Source organism: Aquila chrysaetos, chromosome 20 (assembly GCF_900496995.4).
Source record: "Aquila chrysaetos chrysaetos chromosome 20, bAquChr1.4, whole genome shotgun sequence".
NCBI lineage: Eukaryota > Metazoa > Chordata > Aves > Accipitriformes > Accipitridae > Aquila > Aquila chrysaetos.
Window position 1 is genome coordinate 7,311,321 of NC_044023.1, and position 18,369 is coordinate 7,329,689.

Consider the following 18,369-nt stretch of genomic DNA (forward strand, 5'->3'; position numbering starts at 1 on the left):
TAGAAATCAAAAACAGTGATTTTCCACCTCACCAGTGTAGCAGCAGCAGTTCTTTCCCACTGAGACCCGCTTCTGAGGACACAGCCGAAATGTTTCACCCTAGCCCGGAAACCTCCACAGATTTGCAAATACCTCAGCTTCAGCCACAAGCCAAGGCCACACCAGCTCTCCCCACAGCCACGGCCATCCAGCCCACAGGCAACCCACACGCCACATCTCAGCAGGCATCACCAACAGCCCGGTTACCTTCCTCTGTCCCGACCACATCCCAACACCCAACAAGGACATCTCCAAGATATTCTCCACTGCTTACTGATAGGCTTTGGCTCACTGAGGGGTGAACAAGAGAAGAAATAAGGTTAACACCCTCCCTTCAGTCAACTTGGTGGCAGTTTGGACTCTGCTGTGACCCCCATGAAAAGGATGGCTGCAAAGAGCCACCCGGCCACGCGTCTTGCCTCTCCCCGCTTGGTTCAACGGCACAGGCAGCAGCGAGCTATGAGCTCACTGGCTGCCCACTCTTTTCCAAGGGTAAAACAGGGAAGGTGGTGGCTGGAGAGAAAGGACAAAGGTCTTACAGCAGCTGAAACTCATCCTAGAAGAGCAAATACACTAGTACTATTTGGGCTTTTTTAGTCCTTAGACCAGAGGTGCCAGCAGGTCAGCGTGCTCTGCGTAGTCAGAAAAACTGCTGCAGGACCAATTTGCCTTAACACACTGAGTGTCCTCCGAGAGTAAGACAGCAAATGCCGCAGGGTGGGGCGCTGCGGGTGGATTTCACTGCTGGCTAAAACATGGGAACAACTGCATTAGGAATGTAACACGACATAACAGGCCAGTGAGTGGGTTAGATGGCTGAAAAAACAGTAACCAGTTCAGGATCAGCCCGGGTGAAGCCTCCCCAGAGGGGATGTGCCTGGAAATGTGCTAAAGATGAATGAAAACCTCCCAGAGGAGTCCATCTATCTCCCTGCATGTGTAATGAACTTCTGGTGCCTGAAGCCTTTAAGGAATGTGACATATCCACATGCACTGCTTGGGGGAAAAAGAAGGTCATTGAAACAATCATTTTTTTTTTAAAATCAGGCAAAAAGCCACTTACCACTCTCTAGAACTACAGTCCCTAGATCTGTGTGCTCTTAAGCCCCCAGCTGAGCCAGGAGCCGTGCTGACAGGTGACAGCTACCAGACACAGCCACAGTTCTCAAGCCATTTGGCCTGCTTGCTTTCACTGGCAGTAGATTTAATCCCTGCCCTGGTCTGCAGCTTTTCCAGCATATCTGAGGCCTCTCTTCAGCCCTCAGTAAAACTTTGCTGTGTGAACTAAGTGACTGCAGGAAGATCTGAGGACATTTTTGTACACAACCCACTAATAAAACCTCTGCGTCTCACCTAAAATCATACATCCGACACCAGGGCAGCAGCAATGTAATGTGAGCTAAGGTACACCAGATAAAACATTTCACCGTGCCAAAGCCCCTGTTGTGTAGAAAGACCTGCAACAGCCTTGAAACTTCGGCAAAGCAGAACTCATGTTCTGTTCGCTGCTTTTTGCTTGAACACACTACTGATAGGCGGTAAAGGGGGACAGAGCAACACATATCCAGCCTTACTTTTCATTTTTACTGTGAACATCAACATCCCCAGTGAATACTCTGCCCCATCACAGTGTTTCACAGTGCTTTGATTTCTCCTCCCCAGTTCTGTGCTTTCAGTGTGATGGCTCACCTTTGCAAATGATTCAGTATTTGGTTACATGCCCTTTGCTCTCTACTTTTTTTTTTTTTAATCAACAGGAAAAAAGGAGCCAAACTGAAACTTGATACTAAGTAATCTTAATTGCAAAGGGGAGAAATCATCTGCAGCAAGTATGACGTAGAGCAGCAGCAAGCACAAAATGTATAACCTGATGTACAGCAGTAGCTGAGCAAAGAGACGCTCTCAAGCTCATTGGCTTCCTGCAGGATACCAAGGACTTAATTGTAAGAGTTTTGAAGTTTCCACATGTCAAAGATGACAGAGCTCTGCATAACAGGAATAGTTTCAAGTGGGCCACAGCTGCCAGTTCTGTCTCCTGGGCTTTCTGTATACGTAATCCTTCCAAAAACAATCTTCGGTCTCACTTGACCAACAGAACCTAAAATGATTTCACTAGGCAAGCAAAGACGATGAAGACCCACCATGAGGCCATGTCAGCACAGACTCCCCTTTGCAGCTTTCCCTTCTGGGCTGGGGCAACCTCTGCAACAAGGAGGGAAGTCATGGACTGAGCTGTCACAGGGTTAGAAAATGCAATAGGTGATCAACTGATGTCCCTGCAGTGTCCTGCGGGACCACCACGTGTGCAGGGAGCAGACAACAACAAACCTGACACCAAGCTGCTGTGGAAGCTCACAAAATTCCTGTCTCTTGCTACACAATGATGCCTGGATTAAGGTTATGTTCCTCTGTGCTGCATTTTGTCACGCAGCCGCTATTTTGGTCGGAAAGTCAGCAAGCCCATATTTGGGAAGTTGTTCCACTGAAGGGCAGCATGAAGGGCAGCGAGATGAAAAGGCTGCTTCTGAAGGCAGGCCTGGGGGAGCTGCCTGGAGCCACAGGAAGCCCAAACCTTCCTCTCTGCTTCTCGTTAACATGCCAACATCCTTTTCTCAGCCCGACCCTCGCCTCTCTCTCTCTTCCCTCAAACCGCATCCTGTGGGTGAGCTACTCTTACAACACAAGCACTCTGGGGAAGACACCAAGGGGTTTTAGAGATGAAATCTCCCTTCTTAGATAGAAAATTCTTAGTGCTAGAGATTAAAAATGCTTAACTTATAACAGATTGGAGATCTGCAAACAGGTGAAGGCGTAGCCTGACAAACACCCAGTCCTCTATTCAGAAGCTTTTTCCTTCACTCTTCTTGTCACAACACATATCTGCACCAGACTGACCTTCACTTACACAGCTGGACCAGCCATTCTGTCTCCTCCAACACCAGCAGCAACCCAAGGGGACATCTCCCTATGCTAGGTCTCTCTGCCAGCCCTGATAAGGGCTGCTGGGGGCTGCCTGGCAGCTCTGGGCCAGTGGCTGAGGCTGCCAGATGTGCACGCTAACCTGAACCACAGCTATGCAATCTTGCCTTTGCAGACAAACTTGCTCAAGCAGGGCAGGCACCAGCCAGCTTGAGACCTCAGATACCCACAGGCACTCAGGTACCACTGAAGCCAGTGGGATTTAAGCACTGTGCATCTGTCGCTGGGTGACCTACCACTTGCCAAAAAAACTCCAGGGAGGATTAACACCATGAGGAACCTCCTGCCAGCTGACCTTCTGCTGTACCTGAGGGCAGCAGGGACCAGATGACCTTTTTTCCTTGACTATTTAGCAGATTCTACCTGGTGGCATGAACCCTGTGACTGTACACTCTCTCCACCACAGAACTCCTCCCAACCAGCACACTGCTCTCACACAGCAGGAATCGGACAGCCGAGAGTTGCAGACTTACCTCAGACTTTAAAAGCCCTCGACTCCTGAGTTTTAAGTTAATACATGTCTCTATATTTCTTGGTTTAGGGCTGAGTGGTATTTTTCATCAGTCTAAAACAACTAAAAAGTGGCAACTGGGAAAAGACTTTTGAATTCAAGCCATAAAGAATTAAAAATACTTACCTTGTTTCAAAATAACATTGCATTTTAGTAATTGGCTAAACTATTGAAAAAAAAAATCAATTACAGTAATTGGATGTTTCAGCTGAAATTTTTTTTTAATCCAGCAGGTGTTTTCCTGCTCTACTGCAAAGTTAGAAGATAGCTGCTAACTTCCAGCTCTTGTGTCAATTCATGGATTTACCCCACCGGGTGGACAAGTGTTGAAATTGCAGTTTCAGGAACAGTTCAGTGCATTTTAACAGGTGGCTCATTTCAGTAATAAAAAAAGCACCTCTTCAACCAGCTTTGCTGGCCGGTGGGACCTGGAGAGTGAAGCCCTCTCCTGATCTACAGAAGGACAGCAGTAACAAAACTCTGCCACAGCACCTCTCGGGCTTTTCAATGTTACTCCCCTGACCTCACCAGTCAGGACATTTCATCAGATAGGTACTTTTTTTGTTATTGGAATGAAAGACCTCCACTAAAATACAGTAACTATGAAAAATACAGGGTTTTTTATATCGTTCTAAAACCTTACAGATTTCCATGGTAGCTCCATCAACGCTTCAATACTTTCAAGTATTTCAGAATACAACACACACCGATTCTAACACTACATCGCTATGATCTCCAACACTATAGCGAGCACTCAGTACCCTCCCATTTTTCAGGATTTCCGTAGCTGTAACTACCTTACCTGCAAAGCAGCAGACGCGTAACAGCCCTTGGAAATCTCACCTTGCTGTAACAGCACTAGGGACTATCACAAAAATTGCGGTATGCAGGAACTCTGAACATACATGGCAATATCAAAAATAATTTTACCTGTATTGACTACTGTCACCTAAGAGTCCAGGCAACACTGGCTTCAATTTCTATGAAAATAAACACATAGTTTCTTGTTCAAATTTTAAAGTTTCACTCAATAACGATTTCACAGCTTGAAAACAGACTTTGAACTACTACATGCTCATGACCTGTACCAACGGTTCCAGTACAAGAGCACTGAGGAAGGAGCAGCTGTTTTCCTTTGTGTGTATGGAAGCTGACAGTATTAACACAAAACCTCTCCACAGCTCCGGCTGGCTTGATCTGCCAAGGAACAAAAACAGACGCTGGTCACCACATACAGGCTTGATGCACGACTGGCATCTAAAATACAACTCAAGACTTTTGGAGGGTTCTCAAATTCGGGACGTGAAGACTTTGTTATGTCCAATTTTATTTTTATAAAAATGCTGTAACATGCATGCCAATAGGAAAACTGGTTCTGTTGTCTTAAACCACATCAGTCCTTTTTCTGCTGAGCAGCCTGCTTGGCATTGTTGGCCTGCATCTTCTTCAGCCCCTTTTTGTTGTGTTTCTTTGCAAATCTCATGTTCCTCAGAAACTTGGGATCAACCTACAAAAATAAGGAAAAAATAAGCCACGTTATAGAAGGGACATATGTAAAAACATATATATCTCCAGATTGTTCCAATTATTCCCAAATACTGGCTGTGATTAATAGATTCTTTTTTCTGATTTATTACAGCAACAAAATTATTTTAGCTGTCTGTAACCATCCTTTAATTAGATATTTTTCTTCGTTTCCATAAACAAACTAAAAACCCCAGCAATAAACACACAGAAAGAATAGGACAAGTTGAATAAAGCTGTAAACAAGACAAATTTCATTTCCGTGTCACTACCTTCTGGATCTGAAGTACCACAAACCAGCCTTGGCAGGTGAGCACGTATACATGTAATCCTTGGGCAAAGATCAATGCCACTTCCTTAGGCCTTTCCATTTTACATTAAAGTAAAAAAGCACCAGCACAGAGAGGAGCGGGTCCCCGGTTTTTGTCAGCTAACGGCTGGCTAACACATCTTGTCACGGCTAGGACCAATTCTCAGAACTATCAGCTACTGTCCCACTAAGAAACATTTGCTATTTTACTGTAAACAGGTTTTTAACTAGCACACATAAGCACCAGGATTTTGTCATCTTAACTCATGTGCACTCAGTGCAAGGAGACAGACTCAGAGACTGCCAGACTACCTGCAAGAGGGGGCAGGAATGAACCCTCGCTGAGCTATGGGAAGACAAGCTTTTATGTCACATCCAAAAAGCCGATAATCACATTTACAAAGCAAACAGAGTCACAACCCTCCCCAAAGCCAAGATGTCCTGTTTTCACTTTCAAGTGCGGAAAAAGATCCAGTTATATCACTTGTCTAATCTCAGAAAAAGCAAAATGCTGTCATTCTCATATGTGTTGTCCACAAATGCCAATTCTTCTCATCTTCTGAGCAAAGTTCTCTGGATTAGTACAGATAGTAAAATAATATTGAACGGTACAGAAAAGTAGGAGACACAGCAAGACTCAACAGAGAGAAGAGCTATCCAACTGACACGCGTTTGTTTCACTGGAAGCACCAGTTAGTGACACCCACCTGAGCAGGACAGAGACAAAATTGACCAGTAACTAAAAAGCAGTTTTATAGACATACAAGGGTGGATTTCATGTGGGTTAGAAATAGCACAGCTGCACGTAAGGTAAGCAAAAGATAAACCAGAAACCCACAATGGTTCTGACCATCTGAAACACAAGCCCGGTCTGCAGAAACATGTCAGTCAAAATAATACAAATACTGGATTTTTTCCATGGTTAAGCCTCAATGGCTTAACAGCCCGGGACTATCAATAGAAATACTCACCCCTTTGAGAGATTCATATCTATGGGATCTGGGTTTCTTGATGCCATTTCTGTGCCACTTACGGGCTATGTGGAAGACCAGAAAACAATTCCAATTACCTTTTTTGCCATTATTAAATAGCTGCATTAGCTTTAAGTCCACCTGACCCCATCAAAATAATGTGGAATTTAAAGTTTTCTAACCCTTCCTATCCAAACTAAACACAAATTAAGAAAGCACCTGTATTCTCATTCTTTTGCACACTGTGCTCTCAACACGGCATGAGTTTCTAATCTAAGGATTTCTGGCTCCTCGTTAACTAATAATATACCAACGGCAACACCACTAGCGCAGTAAAAGGCCTCAGTAACTAAGAAGTTCCAGCACTTGTGGTTAAAGGGCACCATCGTTCACTGTGCAAGAACCTACTTGTGAACTCTGCTAACTTACAGCATTGACAAAAAAAACCCCCAAACAAGAACTATTTTATCCCTGTGGTCATCTTTGGATGGCAAAGCATTGCAGGCCGAATGCCATTCAGTAACATGCTTAGTTCAAGCACGTCAAACTTGCCTTTTTTTCTGGTTACATATTGTTTTTATATTGAGCCCAAACACGTCCCGACTCTCGCAGAGCTCTCTTTTCACTGAACGCACCATTCAATCCCTGCGCACCGCCACCTCCTTCCCCCGTAAACTTATCCCCCTGCACAACGAGAGGAAGGCCGGGCTGCCATAACCGAGCAGCACAAAGCAGTCGCTCAAAACCTCCCTGCGGAGCGCAGCCCTCGGCCACCCCAGGCCGCGCCGTCCCTCCCCGCCTCCTCCCGCAGCCACAAGCCGCCCGAGCCCCTCGGCGCGGGTCGCCGAGCCCGGCTTACACTGGTTGTGCGTGGTGTGGTTCTTCGACTTGGCCATGGTCGCACCTGCGGGAGAAAGAGACACCCGCCTGGGTCGGGCCGGGCCGGGCCGGGCCGCGCCTCCCCCCCACAGCCTTCCCGGGGCCCCCCCGCCCCGACCGCCGGCGCTACCGACCCCGGCCCACGACAGCCCCAGGCTCGGCCTCGCCCCCCTCCCAGCCCGCTGGGGTCGGCTCAGGCCCGGCCCGGGGAACGGCTGCGCGGATGGAGCCGGATTGCGCGGACAAGCGCCTTACCGCTGGCACCGCCGCCGGGCCGGAAGAGAAGGGAGAGCGCGCCGCAGGGGCTGCTGGGAAATGGGGGCCAACGGACCGGAACCCCGCGCCGCTCCGGTGCGCAACAGACGCCGCCAGCGGGGAGGTTCCGCCCGGCATCCTCCCCTCCCCGCTACTCGCTCCCGTTCGGCACCGGCACCGGCACCGGCACCGGCCCCGGCCCCGGCGGCCTCCGCTCCCGCCCCGGCCCCCCGCGGGGGAGGGACCCGCAGCAACAGGGTCCCGCAACACCCGAGCCCCAGCGGCGTGGCTGACCCCGGTCCCTTGCGATACGGTTCCCCCCAAGCAACACGGTCCCCCACCAACACGTTCCCCCTCCAACATGGCCTCTCCCGGGCGGTGGGGCGCGGGCAGGATGGCGCTGAGGTCCGAGGCCACCATTGCGCTTGGTGGCACTGCCTGATGGCGGGAGGCGAGGGCCCTCAGCCCATGCCCGGGTGAATTCGGACACGACTTAGCTGCACGTTCAGCTGTGCGTGCCACGCGCGGGCAATAACGTTACACGGGAGGATATTTTCTTCTCAGCGGATCCATTAAACGCTGTTCATTTTTATTTGTGTGGAAGACAGGCCCTTTCAGAAGGGCTGCGAACAGCTCTGTTCGTTTTCAAACCCCAACAATTAGCAGCTTTGGCTGTGCCGCCTCGGTGACCCCCGAAAACCCACGGCCTCCCGGGCCCCGCACGCCTGCGGCTGTGGTAAAGGCACAGCCCGGGACAGGGCGGTTTTGTGCTGTGTCTGACCGTGCCCGGCCACGCTGGCCTGCGAGTGTAGAGTCTCACTCCTGCAAAATATACAGACCGAGACTTCGATACTTTCATATCTGAAAGGCGCTGAAATGATGACTGAGATGGGCAAATGAAGCCGTGTCTATCCGCAGCGCAGCTGCTTGGCAAAAGTGCCAACTAAACTAGAGCACTAAGGCCATTTTCCTTTGACGGCGGCAAGACCAGGCGTTGCTGGCGCAGGCAGCCCAGCCGGAGGGGAGTGGATCCGGCTGCCGACGGCTGAGGGTCGGAATTAAGTCTCACGGTAGCTGCCGCTGCCCCAAACGCAGGAAGATTTGTGATACGGCCATCAGGGAGCCCCAGCGCTGGCCGGCGGTGATGCCGCGGGGAGGTGTTTGTGGTTATGGATTGAGGCGTCTCCCATGGGGAAGTGTGAAAGGAAAAAGGGGAACCAAAGGCCGAGCTCGGCCAAGCCCATTGGGGTGTACCCATGTACGAACTGCAGCGCTTCAGTCCAGGATTGCTGTGCTTTCAAACAGGATCCTTTGAAAAATGAGCAAAAAAGGCCCAGGCTTTTCTGCATTGTGGTAGAATGGAAAAATACTGCCATCTTTTTATGGCATTGCCTTTATTTTAAGATGAGAGGCACGAGTGAATTGCCTAAAATAACCCAGCTTGGAATAAATAGCCCAGAGACCAAAGGCCCTGGACCAGTACATGGGAGAGAGAACCAGACATTTTTTTCAGCGACTCACAGAGCAATTAGCTACTCTGCCTCATGTTCGGATACCTGAGAACAAGCTCTTCCTATTACAAAAATGAGGAAAAATAGAATATCCTTAAATGTAATTTAATTTCAGTATTTCCAGCAAGACCTAAGTTGCAAAATGTATTTGGCTTCTTTTTTTTTTTTTTTTTTTCATTCTAGGCAGCTGTTATTGGCAAACAGTGTAAAAATAGATGAAAATAGCAATATTCTTTTACTGGCATTTTGTAGCTGGAATATGAGGTTCTCCACAAAATCCTCCCTGATACACAAACTTCTGACTTTTTACACTCTGTTTTTCTAAATTCTTTCCACTGTAGTGAGCTGCAGTCTTAAAATACTCAGACATCACTGTGGCCAGCTAATTGCAGCCAAGAGCAGAGAGAAAGCCTGACTCTCCTGATAACCCGAAGAGCCGAGCTCAGTGGAAGATAAAACTGAATCCCAGAGGCATGTTCGCCTCCACTGCATTGCAGAAGGCAGAAAGAAATAGGCTGCCAGGTCCCCTTATCTTGGCCATTAGATTATGAAAACTCTTTATCTTTTTCACTCATTTCCGAGCCTTCCTTCATAGGAAGAAACAGAAGGGTTTATTTTATGGTTTCAGCTATCTTTTTCAAGTTCTTTCAGTATCTCGCTGCAATTACTGTTGTTGGAGCTCCCTGGGAGTCTTTCACAGCTGCTGCTGGGGCCAGATGAGAAAAGCAGTCAGACAGGTGGGATTAGAGAAGCTAGGTGCATAATGCCCAGGTGATATACAAGACCTGTAAGCCAAATTACTAAAAGAAAACTCTGGAAGTGCATTCAGTTTAGAGGGCTGAGTATAATATATTCAGGGTAATTTATAAACCACTGCAAACCAATGCAGAATATCAGGTAAAAAGGCAGGTAAAATGATCCAAGGCAGGATCAAGACCCCTTGAATTTCTCCTGTGCTCTGATGAGCTGTCATGTCTCTAATTATGGCATTAGTGAGAACGATTGGCCAGTTCGAACCTTCAATCATACTTTTAGTGATTACAGACTTAATTGGTGCATGTTAGCCCAAGTGTCAGCTATTAAAGGAGCTATGCTTATTAAATAGGATGGTAATTACTCCAGCTGCAAAACAATTATGAAAAAAGCACAGGTTAAAATAAAAATCTCACAGTGCCTTTGACAACAGTGTTATCTCAGTCAATGTCCTTGCGTCACACACGTTTATGCAAATTGATCTCTGTTAGGTTTGTCACAGTTTTCATGCTGATGCCACATTTCAGCAGACTCCTCTAATTTTGCCTCTACCGTCCCTGTGAGCTGATGTTTGGACTTGGGGCGATGAATTACTCTAACTCCCCCCTTCAGTAATGTCAGTGACTCAGAGAAGCTCAGCGCCCAGGCCAAGTGGTCCGCGGGCATAAATCAGAAAAACATCACTAATTTCCAGGGAACCACTGCGATCCACCCCAAAAGGGATATGGGCAGGGTTTTGTTGACATCTGATGCAATATTTTGAAGGTATTCTGACATAATATATTCTGGTATATACATTTTAGAAAGATGTTAAATGTGAGAAGCTTCTCCCAACATGTCCCAAGGCACAGGCAGCTGCCACAGCCCATGCTGAAAGGCAAATGAAGCACAGGGTGCCCAGGTCACCTCCCTTGGGCACGGCTTGCTCACAGGGCAGCGATGGCCAAGGACCACTGCTCCAGTGCATTTCTTCTGGGGACAATGTGGGGAAGCCACTCGGGCGGCCTTTCTCAGCAGCTGGGAGCACAAGGGGCCTGCTGCCATCCCCCTTGGACTGGGAAACAGCTGTGGGACCCCGCATTCCTCCTCGCTCCGTACTTCTGCTCACCCAGCACCGCACCAGCCCTGCCAGGGTGCCTGGCTGAGTGTGCTGTCTCACCTGCAATTACGGCAATTGCCTCAATTCATGGTTATACCAAAGAACACCTCCTCGTTAAGTGAGGAAAAATAAAGCTGCTTCACCTGTGCACGGTGCTTTCTCAGACATGGGTGCTTGCAGGGCTGTTGGTTATCTAGCACGGTGCTGACGCCAGAGCTGAGCTAGACTGAGTTTTACGAGAAGGACTTGAACTGAGGTCGAGGCTGGTCATCTCCCAAGACATTGGGAAAATTTCTCCCCATTTCCATGGGAGGAAAAAGAGGCAGGGACATGTTCACGTAGGATGTCGGACACAGTGTGACAGCATAACTCACCATACCAGTGCCCTGGTATGTGAGCGTGGTGTCCTCTACGCCAGACAAAATCAGTGATAACAGTTTCAGGTGTTGATTAGAAGGAGCCCAGCTGACTTTGCTTGACATGGACTATGGAGCACCCCTAAAAACTGCTCTCTTGAGGACGGGTATCAAGTAGTGGGGATTGTGCAGTGATGCTTTCAGCTGTCCCAGATGGCTCATGAAGAAGTGCCCACCCCCAGCCTGGGCTGCTCCCAGGCCCTTGCCACCCATCACCTTCCCTCCTTGCTCTCCGCAGGCACCATCAAAGCAGAGCCGAAGTGTGCAGGGTTGCGCCCGTGTCAGGGAGAGCATCTTGCAGGGTATGGACACCTTCGTCACCCTCCTTTCCCCTGGAGGGGAGGCTGAGCCACCTGGCATGTCCCCATGAGGTCCCTGCATTGGTGGGATGCGGTGACTTTTGGGCAGCTTTAGGGATGTTCCCAGCTTGTAGGCAAACAGGGCTTAGCTGTGCTGTAAGCCCGAGCTAGCCGTGCTGGAGGGGAGTGAGGATGATGGACAGTCCCCAGGGACAAATGGCCAATATGCCTCCAGAGAAGCCACCTGGAGAAGCAGGGACACCAGGACATGGAGGCACTAGAGGGAGCCTGAGCATAACAGATCCTGCTCTGGGCTCAAAGTTGGAGCACTGGTCCCAGTCAGGGAGAAGGGACATATCCAGGGAATAACAGCAGGGCACACAGCAATTTCCCCCTTGACCTGACATCCTACCTGACCACGGCTTTTTGCCCTGATATCTGTTATAATTTTCTTAAAGAGATGAAGAAATACTGTTTTGCTTATAGAAAATGCCAGCCTGCCAGGGGGGAGACAGCTGGCTCTGTGCATTTGCAATAAGAGGTAACAAAAACCAGTGGCAACCAGTGGCAATCATCAGACTGGAGGGTTCAAGAGAGCAGGGGTTCCTGCAAGGCAAAGGGGAGCAGAAGTGCTGACCCGCAGCAGTGGGTATCCCTAAGGGATTTGGGGACCCGGCATGGCGCAGCCCTGCAAGTGCTCCTGGGCTCATGGCAGGGACATGGGAACAGCAGCCGAGGCTTGTGTGTGCCACTGGGTGCTCTCCAGTTAGCACCAGTTAGGAGAGCTAGGACACTGGAAGAGGCCAGGGAGCTGCAATCTTTTATTTCCCCCAGCAATATTTTCATTGCGTTGGCTTTGGACAAGGAATAGGGTCGCTGGCTCACCATGTAGTGTGTCTGAACGCCTGCCTGCAACCACTGTCAGCAAGGATCAGCACAAAGAGTGGAGTCTCTGGGTTAGTTGCAGATGGGCATCAGCGCTACGATGGGGCAGGGACTGGGAAACAAACGCTTTGCGCTGGTATTTAGCCACAGTGAGGAAATGGATGTGTTTGTTCCAAGTACATCTGCAAAGCATATCTTCTTTTACAGTGTTTGCAGTGGGCCAAAAGTTGCTTTCAACAAGGGTAATCAAGCTTAGCCCAGCAGAAATCAGAGGAGCAACCAGAAAAGAGGGATGAGCACGAACCGCCAAGAAAAGGAAAAACAAGTTACAGCAGCTCCATCACTCCTGGCTGCATTCAGAGGCTTTTGTTCCCACATGGAGACCATCCCTCAGATCAGCCCAGACCCTCTGCGCATTCTCTGCAAGCGTGTTCCCATAAGCAGCTTCCCAACATGAAGGCGGGAGGAAAAATCAGGCAGCAGCCTGCAATGCAGCCCTGACCTTTCTCTCCAGGCCTGCTACCTCCTCCCACTCTCCCCAGAGCTGGCACTACTAACAACTGGTTTCCTCTTGTTGTTTTTCCACCTCCGCTCCTTCCTCCAGAGGGGAGGCCGTGCTGGTGGCCCACGTACTGGTGACTCACAGGCTGGGACCCGTGAGGAACCAGCTAAGCCTGGCCAAACTTAGTAACATCTCATTTTCCATTGCCTACACCCTGGAGGCTTCTTCTGACTGGGTTCATCACTGGAGACCTTCTCCAGCTACCTGCAGGGCCGGGGAGGACCAGCTCGATGGTGTTTCTTCTGAGTTTTGGCAATGCAGGAGCTGGGCTGAGATGGAGCAGCCCTTGATGCAGATAAATTCCTTCTCGGTGAACGTTTATCCAGCTTGCTGATAGCTGCAAGCCACGAGATGTTCTGAACATCAAAGAGGGCTTTTCAGGCTTGGGAAACATGTAAATAAAGATTTATATACAGGACTGCATGGTAGTCGCATTTTTCTGGAGGCATTTGAATGATATGAGAAGAGCTTAGGGGTCTAAAATCTGATTCCCCTCTGTGTTGATCAGCCTGGTCCATCGGCTGGGTGTCCCCAAATCAACAAATGACCACTGCAATCACAAAACCAAGCATGGGGCACCTGCAAGGTGGGGCCGGACAGTCTGCAAAGGTGGAGGTACTGCCGCAGCTGGAAATGGAATGGAAAAGAGCTGGATGATGACCAGGGCTACCCAAAGGCTGCACTGGGCTGGAAGCAGACGAGCAGGCAGAGCACAGAGACACGGCTCCTGGGCAGCTGCAAGCCCATTGAGCGGGACCCCGCGGCTCCGTGCAGGGCTGCGTGTAGGGGATAATGCCAGGAAGGGAGCAGCCGAGCGTGCTCAGCCCACGCTTACTGGTTTAATGGGATTTTCCAGAATACTTTTTGCCCCGGTAACGGAAAAGGAAGCTCTCCTGCCGCTTCCCAAGGCCAGGGTGAACGTGCCCAGCTGACGTGACACCTGCTCAACCCGCGCTTCCCGAGAGCCTGGCTGTTCGGAAGGAGCGAGCAGATCCGCAGGCACAGCATGCGTGGAGCAGCTGATCGCTGCGGGGAGGAGGCACACGGAGGAGGCTGGGAGAAATGGAGAGGGCTGACCTAAATAGATGTTGAGCTAATTTATTCATTTCTCTGCTTTATTATTTAACGCAACTTCGAAACAGCTCAGGACTTCTGGTTCCTCTCAGCTCTGCCGCTGACGTCGGGATGGGGTTATTTTTGACCCGATTTTTGCCTCTGTCGCGCTGAATAGCATAGCACAGCCTTGCTAAGCACCCCGCTCTCCCATCAGGCGGGCCAGGCACGCTATGGGAGAACTCTGACACAGCTGCTTTCTAGCCAGGAGCACAGGAAGGACTTATTTTAAGTTATTTTGAGCTTTTGCTTCACCTCCTGCCCGGGAAGGTGTTCAGATTTTGGCCTGCTTTATGTGTTGTTAATAGGGAGATTTATCTCCAATTTAGCTGGCTGGCGAGAGGATTGGTGAGTTCGTACAGCACGAGGCAGCCTTCAGCCTCCACCGACATCTCCCCCGGGCAGGCTGCCAAACGCAGCCCCAGGCTCTGCAGCACGGGGGCTTTCAAGGATAAACCCGGAGCCTGTCTCACTTCCAGCCAGCCTCCTCTCTCCTCAAATCCTAGCAATCCCCTGAAACACCGTCCGGGAGGAATTTATTATGAGAACGACACGGAGCCCCAGCTGTTCGGAGAGCTGTTCGGGCTGCGGTTCACCCATGGGCTGCACGTGTCCTCTGCGAGCCCACGGCACGTTTTAGCACTGCTGAGGTTTAAAAGCCACAAGCTGGGGAAAAAAATTGATGCCAGTGCAGGTTGTCTAAACCCGTACACCATTTCTGCGCAGGCGCAAAGGGGTATGGACAGAACTGCTCCTGCATGAAGTGGCTGCTTACCAGGTTTCAAACCGTACACCACCCAGCTTGCGCTGTGCAGGGCCCTTTAATTTTGTTTTTCATTAGGGTTCATCACTTTTGATGTATAAATTTAGGCCAGTGTTGTATCCAGTTACCCGGCACCTCTGTTATGAGTTTTTTAAATGGATTATTCATTGACCTGCTTGATTCCTTCAAGATCTCTAAGCAGTAAAACAAGCCCTGATGCTATTTAGCTCAGCAGCAAAGGCATTTCAGCTCACGCCGCCTTCACATTGCTGTGGAGTTTCATGATGTTGCTGGGGGTGGGATAGTGCAAATTAGCAGAAATGAAGCAGTTAACGAGGCTGCAAGTTAAAGTCTTCCAAACCAGGAGGCTTGAGGCACTGAAGGGAAGCAGCCAGGCGTGGGGTTGCGATGGTGCTGCTCCGCCTGGCACAGCCAGCCCCTTCTGCCTCTGCCGGCTAAAGTGGGGGCTGTGCAAATCCTCGGCAGGGTCCCATCCTGCCAACCCACAGGGCGTGCAGCTTCGATCTGAAAGGTTTTGTGGTTTTTTTTTTTAATATAAAGTGATATAGTGTTTAGATATGTTGGTCTGAGAGCCTTGTGAGGCCAAAAAGAGAATGAACATGTAAAGGATGGAGGCAGCCAAAGTGATTTGATGTTTCTCTTTCCCTCCCTATATCCTGGACGTGGAGTTTGGTGGATGATGCCCTGATTTTCCTACTGAGGGCAGAAAGGCACTATGCCACCCCAGACCCTCCAGGGTCCGGGGTTTTGATGCTTATGCCCTAATTGCACCGGGCTGATGAGGACGGAGTTAAGGCCGATTGAGTGTCACCCTGGGATTTAGGATCCTTCACGAGGGCACAACTTCTGCCCTTCTCCTTGGTGGCAGGGGCCTGCGACAGAGGAGAGAGTCCTTTAATGAACCGGCCGCCAGTTTTGGAGTGGGCAGCAGGCTGGTTTTCAGCCTTGAGGCAAGGGATCCAGTTTGACTGCCGGCTCGCCTTTATCTGTGCAGAGAGAATTATTGGGAAGCCGTGTTGACAAATGCTGCAGCTAAAAAGGAAAATGAACTTCCACACAAAGATGGCTTGTTTGTGCAAAGTGGAAAGGGAATAAAGAAGCTGCCAAAAAACCTGACATTAAACCTGCCGCTTACCTGCAGCTCATCTGATACCATGGCTGAAACCTTTCATTTGCAGCAACGTAATCCAAGATGCTCTTTCTGCAAAGCAAGAAAGTAGGTTATTGCTCAAGCAGAGCTGGGGAGGGGGAAGGAGATAAGCAGAGCCTGATCCCGGCAGGTGCTGTGTGCCCTGCACTCCCTCTGAGCAGGGCTGAAACCCTGGCTGGCAGCCTGACTTGGGGGTTTGGGAAGAGCTTGCATGCAAACCCTTTCCAAACCTTTGAAACGGGCTGCCCGCGCTGCCAGAGGCAGGGCAGCAAGCAGAGCGGGGGTCCCCAGCGCTGCCTTCAGCTCCTGCACCTCTAACCCAGGGAGGCAAGGGACATAAATCCAGTAATCCTTAGCACTCATGTAGCGCATCTCGCCTTCAAAGTGCTTCACTGATGGGAGTGAATTAATGACCCCACATAAAAGAGGGCTGCATGTCCCGAGCCCTGCACCGATGAGATGCAGCAGTGGCCGAGGTATTTTTAAGCAGCAGTATAAGCCAGCAAACCTCCTCCTGGAGGCTGGAAACCCATCGCTGGTGCATTGGACTGCATTGGGTGGGTCCACATCAATTGGGGACTCTCAAATCCACCATCCAAGGCAGCCCCGGCTCCCCAGAGAAGCTGGGCAGGCAGGGAGGGATGGTCTCTGCCACAGCTGGGGATGGAGACAGGAGCAACAGCCAAGCACACCTCCAAAAGCCTGGAAAAAGTGCAGTTGCTTCAATGCTGGAAATACCACCAGGGCTGCTACCCCAAAAAGATGTTGATAACTTGGCCATGCATGCAAACACCTCTTTTTTTTTCTGGCTGCAAATTAAGTGGAAGGATAAAAAAAGAGAAAAAAAAAAAAAGTGGAAGATGTCTCTTAACCCTAGCAGCTATCACCAGAGACAGGGAGGACTTAAATCACTTGAGGAGCCTCCAGTTAAGGCAAGACCACGATACTGTATCTATCTGCTACATTCAAGCACAAGAGCTTTGTTTTCTGTGCAATAAAAGCATTGTAGGCCTGTATGGCGTGTGGATCGAGGCAAGCAAAAATGCTGGGCAGGTTAATTAAGCTCCGTAGCCCTCCCAGCACCGCGTTGTGCTGTGGCTCAGCCCCAGATATTTCCCAAGAAAATGTCCCAGCATTTTAATGCCTGGCTGCAACACGGGACATTAAAAGTGGATGGATCCCCTGTTAAAGATGGGCTACATGCCAGTGTATTTTATGCATTGATACGTATACACGATGGCTCCTTATTTTGCTTGGCCCTGGGGGTTTCCATGCAGACCCACTTTGCATTTGTTTTCTGGTTACTCAGGAACAGAAGGAGCTGAGGCAGTCTTGGGCAGGTGGCCAGACCGCTGCCAAGGAAAATGCACAGGACCTGGTCCAGTATGAGCATCAGTATCTGCTGCTCCCAGGACTTCACCTTATTTGACTTATGAGATATGGACATGGGCATGGGAGCCGTTTGCCTGCCAGAAATGGAAGAGCAGTGCAATGGCTGAAAACCAGCTTAGCAGGAGGCTGAACTCTTACATTTTTAAAGCTTTTCTTAAAAATGTCTCCTTCCCTGACTATCTGGTGCGCAGAAATCAATAGGATGGTAAGTCAGGTCCTAACTTCTGCAAGCTGGTGGTGGTCCCCTGCATCCCCAACACTTTTCTTTGGCCGGATTACCTGCTCCAGCCTCTGGCCATCTCGGCTTTCCTGGGGTGCAGAGATAGCTGCGCAGTTCGCTCAGCAGCAATGAAACCCTCCCCCCACAGCACCAAGCAGATCTTGTGCTATTCCTTTTCCTGCCTTTAGATGAGCAGAAAGCTGCTTGGCTACGTCTGCCACTTGATTTTTAGGGTGCAGCATCTGCGGCTCGATTTTAGCCATGGTTTTGTACTGGGATCTTTCAGAAGGTCATGCTAATTAAGAAATCATATCCCCATCAAAACCACTAATGCAAATGCCTCTCAGTGTGCTCCATGATGCATGTTCTCAGGGCTTGCTGCAATCAGCCCATCTCTCTTGGAAGGCTGCTTCTCATCCTGGGTGGGAGCAATAGGAAGCTCCACAAACGCTGTCCTCTGATATTAAGGACATAAATTATTGAGCAGCCCAGTAGCACTGCCCTTTCATAAAGTCAGTGCTGAGAAATGACTGACACCCTCCTTTGCACATCATTCAAATGAAAACCTAATTGCAGCACGGCCGCATGGGAAGGGGCTGGGATTGGCAAGCAGGTTTGTTCTGGAGTTCATGGTTCCACTAAGAAAACCTGCATTTTAACGCCACTTTGTAGATGGGTTTTGGCCGTGTTTCTCTGAGCCCCAGCCTGGCGCAGAAC

General features: G+C 49.7%; 1 protein-coding gene across 1 annotated transcript; it reads right to left on the reverse strand.

Moving 5' to 3' along the window:
• Positions 1–4,839: 4,839 nt before the first annotated feature.
• On the reverse strand, positions 4,840–7,585 carry RPL29 (ribosomal protein L29). Its single transcript, XM_029996286.2, has 4 exons — positions 7,469–7,585; positions 7,194–7,238; positions 6,335–6,399; positions 4,840–5,036 (listed from the first exon to the last, which is right to left on the reverse strand). Exons 2-4 carry the CDS (start codon positions 7,228–7,230, stop codon positions 4,923–4,925), a joined length of 216 nt encoding a protein of 71 aa, XP_029852146.1. The 5' UTR covers positions 7,231–7,238; positions 7,469–7,585; the 3' UTR covers positions 4,840–4,922.
• Positions 7,586–18,369: the final 10,784 nt, after the last annotated feature.

Coding starts and splice junctions, on each gene's coding strand:
- RPL29 (XM_029996286.2), bottom strand. CDS start 7,230: ATGGCCAAGTCGAAGAACCACACCACGCACAACCAGT. Junction 6,400..7,193: donor CCACACCACGCACAACCAGT/GTAAGCCGGGCT, acceptor TCTTCCACATAG/CCCGTAAGTGGCACAGAAAT. Junction 5,037..6,334: donor GATATGAATCTCTCAAAGGG/GTGAGTATTTCT, acceptor TTATTTTTGTAG/GTTGATCCCAAGTTTCTGAG.